The 7,582-nt window shown below is 44.6% G+C and overlaps 3 protein-coding genes across 3 annotated transcripts; all 3 read left to right on the top strand.

Moving 5' to 3' along the window:
• The first annotated feature begins 50 nt into the window (after nucleotides 1–50).
• Nucleotides 51–901, top strand: LOC122621201. The gene is made up of 2 exons (XM_043798987.1): nucleotides 51–448; nucleotides 605–901. Exons 1-2 carry the CDS (start codon nucleotides 74–76, stop codon nucleotides 824–826), a joined length of 597 nt encoding a protein of 198 aa, XP_043654922.1. The 5' UTR covers nucleotides 51–73; the 3' UTR covers nucleotides 827–901.
• On the top strand, nucleotides 902–1,869 carry LOC122621200. The gene has a single exon (XM_043798986.1). It carries the CDS (start codon nucleotides 1,175–1,177, stop codon nucleotides 1,823–1,825), a length of 651 nt encoding a protein of 216 aa, XP_043654921.1. The 5' UTR covers nucleotides 902–1,174; the 3' UTR covers nucleotides 1,826–1,869.
• A 1,037-nt stretch (nucleotides 1,870–2,906) lies between these two features.
• LOC122621998 lies at nucleotides 2,907–3,634 on the top strand. Its single transcript, XM_043800085.1, has 2 exons — nucleotides 2,907–3,308; nucleotides 3,404–3,634. The coding sequence occupies exons 1-2, from the start codon at nucleotides 2,907–2,909 to the stop codon at nucleotides 3,632–3,634; spliced, it is 633 nt and encodes a 210-aa protein (XP_043656020.1).
• The last annotated feature ends 3,948 nt before the right edge of the window (nucleotides 3,635–7,582 follow it).

Below are 7,582 nucleotides of genomic sequence, written 5' to 3'. Positions count from 1 at the left end.
TGGTATAAAAGCCAAATCTGGGTCTTTGGGCTCCACACTCTTGTCCAGTTCATCAGGTTCTCCAGTGCTCCAAATGTCGTTCAAGGCCGTCCTTGTTTTGCTGGCCATCGGCGCCGTCACCGTGGCTGCCGTGCCCACTCCCGTCGAGATCGAGGGGGAGTCCGCGCTGGTGCAGCGCCTGCTCAGCTCTCCGGCCATGCGATCGGATCTGTTCAACGGCGATTGCGTAGAATACTACACCCCGCTCCTCAAGGGCCACGTGGACAAGTACAATGATGACTTCAGCGCGTGCAGGGACTCTTACAACGGTGCCTTCGCCCTGATCGACTCCAGTTTCCGAGGTGCCCGCGACGAGCTAACCGCATCCGTGACCGGCACTTGCCTTTCCCTGTTGAACTGCGATGGCCTGACCTCGAACTCCGACGCCTTCGGCTGCCTGGCCTCTGGGGTGAGTGATCCGTAGAATATATGACATGGGTCAGATTGCACTTTTTAGGTGGCTTACAGATGAATCAGGACAAATCTCTGTTCTTCCACACATACTCTTTGGCGCATTATAAAGTGTATCTATAGTGTTTTCTATAATATCCTCACCCAATCGCAGGGACCTTCGGCTTCCAAGCAACTGGAGCAAGCTTCCTACAAGGCATCTGATAACCAAACCAGCCTGCTCACCCAAGTGTCCGAAATCAAGGATACGGAAACCAGATGCCAAATAGAAGCCTACCGAACCTACAACACCAACCATGGTGACTGCTACGACGACATGCTCGCCTGTCTAGGTGATCCCAACTGGGAGTTTCCCAGCACGAACTACGTGCTCTAGGACTCGTGTCAAGATTCCCGAGATCCCCCCGAGCACCCTGTATATTATCGCTGTAAATAAAAGACTTTGAGTGAATATCAATTAAATGATATGCCTCTGAGGCTATCTGAAGTGGTGACGACTTATTTATGACCAGCTGAATATGAAGGCGTTTTTCAAAAGCGGTAAGCTTTTTTGGCAGCAAAACATGAGCTTATCTACTCTCCGTTAACATGGCCATCCATTAAGCCAATAGTTATCAGTAAGTGAAAATACATTAATGTGTAATTAAAGAGATAATGATAAACGGATAGTTGGGAGTATAAATACGGCTGGGTGTCACATCCATGGCCAAGTAAGCTGGCCAAGATGTTCCCGAAACAAGCCAAGATCCTCGTCTTCTGCCTCTCCCTGGGCCTCTCGCTGGCGGTGAAGCTGCAGATTCCCTTCAGACCAGACGCCCACATCCAGGAGTTGCAGTTGCAGAGCAGGGAGCTGGCCGAAGTCCACTCGGATCACTCCACGCAGTGCTTCCTGATATACAAGCCCAAATTGGCCAAGATTGCGGATGAGTTCGAGACTAACTTTGCGGCTTGCATTTTGGCCTATGACAATTCCACTGCCCTGATCAACGAAAAGTATGCCGAGGAGCGCCAGAGCATCCTGAGGTCCGCCAACATCGGTTGCTCCTATCCCAACTCCAATTGCCAGGTCTGGACAGCAGAGCAGCAGTCGCTGGACACCGTGGTCTCCCGCATCGAATGCGCCGCCATCAACTCGTCCGACAGCTCAAAGATCTTCTACGGCATTTCAGCCGATGCCACGGAGATTGGAGTTGAGATCCAGAAAGAATATACCCTCATAGAAAGCCGGAAGAAAGTTTGCCTCGACGACGCAAATCGCACTTACGTGGAGGACACCTCCAAGACCTACGACCTTTTGAACGACTGCCTCAAGAACGGAATCACAACCACCACTTGTGCGCCTATTACTACTACGTCTACACCACCAACTGAATAAGTTTTACACTTAAAGAAATTTGATCAATAAATATCTAGCAGCTCAATTCTCTGTCTTACTCAAATAATTACAAATGCAAGCAGTTTACTATGGAGCTCATTTACCTAAAAAATGTTGGGATAGGAAAAATATGCAGGTGTCAAATTACTTGCGAACTTTGCACTTAACTTAAGGAGAAAATGTTATATTAAATTGTTACGGAATTTTCCTTGATCACTTGTGATTTTGGTGCAAGACTAAGCCATTTGATCTGATACCAATATTTATATCACCAAGGAGTACTGAAGTAGCAGTATTTTTAAGCTAAGTTGTTATATATTTTTTATTTTTTATACCCTTAGAAGGGTATATTCGTTTGAGTCTGAAGTTTTTAACATCTGTCTGTTTTTCAATCTGTTTCAACTATAACTATAATTTAAGTTTATGGGCTATATGCATAAAGCTCTTCCAGAAAACTTATCTCCATTGCTGATAGTATATAAGTGGGATCAAAAAATTATTAGAAAATAAATGAAAAAAAGTTGTTTGAAACACCATATTTTCTGCTTTTTATTGATCAAACCGGACGATTATAATATAGCTGTCATAAGAGCAGTCGGATTAATTTAAAAATAACTTAAATAATAGTAAAGAAATTATAGTTTCGATTTTTTTACCATTAAGTGTTCTTTTTTGGTATTCATACAACATAATTTTGAATTTTTTAGTTCTGAATAAAATGCACATTACGTACGCCTTCTTCAGTTTATTGTACAAATGGCCATTTTCCCATTAGCCATTCTTTTAAAAGACCAAGTATAGTACAACGTTTTTACAATTTGAGAAGAAAATTAAACTCATGTAACTGCTATCGCGTTGTTGAAAATGGCTTCTGATTAATGTGATTTGCTTTATTTTTAAAAATGAAAAAATAATTACCAATTATCGGAAATAGATTAGCCAGCACATTGGCAACGCGACATTTCCGCCAACAAGAAGCAATTGGGTAGAAAAATGATAAGAAGCTCGAAAAATGGATATAAAAGCACTGGGCTTTGCAACCGAGGTATTCAGTAAGAAGTTAAATCTGAGACTTTCAACCATGTTTTCCAAATTGTCCCTGTTGGCCGTGGTTCTCGCTTTTGGCCTGGTTTCCGGCCTCAGCCTTAGCCTCAAGCTAAAGCCCAGCAAGCTGCAGTTGCCGACCACCAAGAAGATCCATGCTCTTCAGCAGCAGACGGATGAGCTGGCTGCTCGGGATCCTGCCACTTCGATTGCCTGTTTCGACTACTACCTACCCATTCTCAACGCATTGACGGACCAGTACGAGCAGGACTACAACAAGTGCTTGAAGGACTTCGAAAACGGCAAGAATCTGGTGATCGACGCCTGGAACAGCACTCTCTTCAGCATTCAGGCTGCTGGGGATAGTGGCTGCAACACCTTCTTCGAGTGCTCCTCCATCGTGGATTCCGTGCCAGCCTTCGAATGCTTCGCCAGAGTCGTAAGTTCCCTGAGGTCAAGGAAACTTTCTGCTCAGCAATCTTAAAGAGAGTTCCCTATGGTAAAATATGAACTCACTTTTGCACCATTTTGTAGGGAGCCGAGCAATCGAAAATCATGTACCAAGTATCGGCAAATGCCACCGAAGCCGCTGCCCAGATCACTATCCATTTGCAGACTTTGGAGAGCCAGCTGGAAATCTGTTCTAACGTTGCCTCAAGGGATTACGTTGAGGGCACCGCCCTCAACTACGAGGAACTCGACAATTGCCTCAAGGGAGCTCCGATTCCGAAGGACACCACTGCAAATTGGTATTACACCACCTAAAATATGAAAAAGTTTATAAAAACTGAAAAAGATATAATATGAGTATGCCCCAATAAAATGTGCTTTCCTGCTTTACTTGCACAAAAGTCATAAGTTTGTTGATTGAGGTTTGTAGGGTGCTTATATTTATATACATATATTTCATGAATCGTTCTTTTACATCACAACGAGTACTTGAACTATCAGAATGAAAAGGTTTTATTGCACGATTTCGAACACAGTTCAGTTTTCAAAGCCCAACGCGGACCACCCGAATTTTGGAATCATATCAGTGCCGAAACCGAAACTATCCAGCTAATTTCTTTTATGTCCGCATTTAACGACAGTCCCACTGCGTTTCACCAGTTTTCCCACAGTTGGAGGGTGATGCTCGACGATATCGGGGCATCTATCAATGGTGGCTTTCCATATCCATCCTCCGACCTTTGACCCATTCCGTCCACACCCAAAGGCGAAAAAAAAGAAATCACCGAGTGACCTGTGGCGTTGCAGGTATACGGAATCAGTTCGCATCTTGTCTTGACCTGCGATCCGTGTACTTGTTGGCATGGAATTTCATTCGCATTCCTTTTGAAGGGCTGCCGACACAAGCCGGACTTTGTTCTCAAATTTTGCGCTTAATTAATTGTAAAATATTGGCTGGAAAATCAATTGCGATTGACCATTGACAATTGAGTTGTAATCGCAATGGCCAAGTAGGCGTTAAAGGATCGTCGAACTCTGGGTCTTTAGTGCTTAGTTTAGAGCGGGTTTTCGGCCGACATTGCAACGTTGCAACGCTGCAACGCTGCAACTACAATTGCCAGTCATGTCTTCATAAATTTCATTGAATTGAACCGCCGCTCGGAGTCCAAGTTGAAGTCTTACTGGGACTGAAACTGGGACTGGGACTGGGACTGGGACTCCTCAACATGCGCCAAAAACACACAGAGAATAACAAGGGGTGCGGAGTTGGTGGTGGAGGCCGTTTGGGGGGGACTAGGATATACTCGTACCTATAGCTATTGCGACTATTTCATCTTTTGCCGACGGCGTACGGCTCATGTTGTATGTAGCCTTAAATTGAATCGTTACAAATTTTGTTGCTCGTTATAGCAAGCGTTTTATTGCCCAACCAGTTTTGGTCGCCATGCAAAGCAGTCGGAGTCGGAACCTCTGGAACTTGGCAACTCGGGACTCCGGGGCTCGGAATAGGGATTGGGATCGGGATCTCGGTCTTAAGATTATGATCACCGAAACCGAACCGAACTGAGCAGAGAATGCAACGCCCCCTTGGAGAGAAACGGTAGTCTCTAGGGCCGCAGCGTTTAATAACTTCATTAAATGCCCTTTGACATTTATGCCAGACACACTTATTTATGTGGCACTATCTGCTCGACGGATCGGTACAGGTAGCTGGTGGCCCAGGAGCCCTATAAATTACATAATCATCAGATAGTGAAACTGTTTACAAGCCGAGTCTCGAGACAGGCACACCCACAGTAGCCGCACGAGAAATGTGTACGAGCTGGGAAAGGTCATCAACTATTCCTATTCCTATTCCCATTTCTACTCCTATTCCAATTGATTAGTTTGCCTCGGTTTTATTCAGAATTCCTGTGTTTTTATGTGCCAGCCGCGGCTCAAAGCTAATTGCTCTAATTTCCAGCTAAGACATTTTTCTGGCTGCTCCACAAGCCATAAATATTGTCGATCTAAAGATCGGTGATCGCAGCTTGCGCCCGCCGATTTTTATCAGGAGTCGGGCCAAAATGTCTCCCGCCGAATTTGTCGTCGGCCCTTTGGCCAAAAAACAATGGCCATTTGAATTCGAAGTGGCCCAGAGCCCAGGGCCAAAAAGCCCAAGATTTATTGCGCCCAATGCCCTACAATCCGGCGGGTACATTGCCCTGCGCCTCCTTATCTTTGTCAGACACTCAACTATACAGATTCTATGAACATATGTCAGTCTGAATAGCACGAGGTGGTGAGCAGCTGGTGGCTACAATCACAATCTGAAAAGTGATAGTACAAACAATTCGTAATTGGCCGACTAATTGGAGCTGATTCTTTTCTATTTTGCTGAGCTAACACCGCGAAATCGCTGAAAAAGTTCCATTGACAGCATTGTGTTTGATCGCTATTAATTAAAACTATTAATTAGTTTCAGTAACACATGCTGCTCCAAAGGGTATGTATTACATACTATGTAATCTACTTAAATATTATACATAGCCAACTATGAATATAGAGTTCATTGCTTATATATCTCCCCTATAATATGCCTGTAACTAGGACAAGTGGAGTTACATTTTTAGAGCATTCGCTAGTCGTCTTGAACAGCCATTTCCTTTTTGCCTTCGATCTGCCGCTGTGATTTTTGCGTACTCCGTGCGACTCGACGAAGTCCCCCTAAAATGCGAAATTCAGAAAGTGATCGATATGCGGCGGCCAGTCCACAGAACTTGGCTAACTTGTGGCCATTGTGGGCACAATTCGGATTTCTGGCTGCTCGCAGTACAAAATTATTATGTATCTCAGGGCGATTAACAGACGCATTTCAATTTTATTGCGGCAGATCATTATCGGAGCGCGGATTGGACCTTTGTTTGGCAGCGGCTGAGGCCGAAAAACTGTGCGACAACAAATCATTAGATCATGATCATCACGATCATAACAAAATCATAATAAAACCGAAAGCACAGAAGAAACCCCCGCCAGGCTTCAAAGGCGGCCCGAAATTAACATGGAGGCGCGAAGAGAAACTTTCTTTTCGCCGGACGACGCCAATGGTTTCACCCAGTGCCACAAATTGGCCAATGCCACCGCGAAGGAGAACGCGACACAGCTAGGAATGCACTGCCAGAAAATGTGGCTAAAATGAATAAATAAAAATCAATCAATGTGCTCAGCTGAGAACTGCTTAAATGGGATACAATCTAAATATAATATATCACCAAGAAAACACTTTATTTAATGTATTATAGCTAAGTATAGATAGATTACTAGCATGGTCCCTTTTACATATAATATGGTTCATGGGGACAAATGGGAAATCAAGTAACTTGTGTCGGGAATTACAAGAGACCCCCGTTTTCGCGCAGTGCAACCTCATCATCGTCACTTTTCGACGCAATAGAGACGTGCCATTGCGGGTGGCTTTGGCAATTAGACAACAAGTGCCTGCGAGGTAATAAATAGCGTCGGTCTGTTCAAAAGCCGATCCACTAATCAGCTGGCCAAATGGCAGAAAGCCAGAAAGCCAGAAAGCCGGACAGCCGGACAGCCGGAGGAAAACCCGTTGGGGAGGTGTGAAAATCGTTTACCGATCGCCGATGGCAACAACGCGGCCATAATGGGCTGCAGTGGAGCGGAGTTGGGCAAATAAATTAATCAGAAGGAAATCGACGGCAAATGCAAACAGATGAGGAACGGGTTACCCGCCGTTGACCGCTAATTCACATATGATTTATTTTATAAATTAGGCAGCCACTCGGAGATCAAAGCCACCATCGCACTTAGCTCCATTGGCTTGTCGAGCAAACAGTCTTAGTCTTCTGCCGTTTTCCTTTTGATTTGTGTCTGTGGATTTTTAATTTTTTTTTGATCACACCGCCGCTAAGACAAAGCACTTCGGAAGCGGCTTCTGAAACCTGAAAACCCAAAAAAAAACCCGAAAAAAAACCGATCGAAGCGGGTAAATTTGTTTGTGCAGCGGCAGCGTTTGGTAATGAAACGCTAAGTGGCCAACAGTTGTTTGGCCAAGAGCCTATTTACCAATCGGCCGGACTCGCCTGACAAATTGTTTGGCTGCTTCTCCCTGCTCATAAGCTGGCTTAAAAGTTGGTTAAAAAAAAGTAAAAGCCAAGGGTTACTGGTAATAGTTCCCATCTCCACGAACATTGCGCTTATCAGCTAAGAATGCAACTTGATCGCTTAATCCCCGACTTTTCCAATTATGGCACTGAG

The sequence above is a fragment of the Drosophila teissieri genome, chromosome 3R (assembly GCF_016746235.2).
Source record: "Drosophila teissieri strain GT53w chromosome 3R, Prin_Dtei_1.1, whole genome shotgun sequence".
In the NCBI taxonomy this organism is placed as follows: domain Eukaryota; kingdom Metazoa; phylum Arthropoda; class Insecta; order Diptera; family Drosophilidae; genus Drosophila; species Drosophila teissieri.
Note: the sequence above shows the minus strand (reverse complement) of the source record. Positions and strands in the feature narration are given on the sequence as shown.

Bases quoted from the DNA above. Each gene is read 5' to 3' on its own strand.
- LOC122621201 (XM_043798987.1), top strand. From the start codon at position 74: ATGTCGTTCAAGGCCGTCCTTGTTTTGCTGGCCATCGGCGCCGTCACC. The intron at 449-604 runs GTGAGTGATCCG...ACCCAATCGCAG, and splicing joins TCGGCTGCCTGGCCTCTGGG to GGACCTTCGGCTTCCAAGCA.
- LOC122621200 (XM_043798986.1), top strand. From the start codon at position 1,175: ATGTTCCCGAAACAAGCCAAGATCCTCGTCTTCTGCCTCTCCCTGGGC.
- LOC122621998 (XM_043800085.1), top strand. From the start codon at position 2,907: ATGTTTTCCAAATTGTCCCTGTTGGCCGTGGTTCTCGCTTTTGGCCTG. The intron at 3,309-3,403 runs GTAAGTTCCCTG...ACCATTTTGTAG, and splicing joins TCGAATGCTTCGCCAGAGTC to GGAGCCGAGCAATCGAAAAT.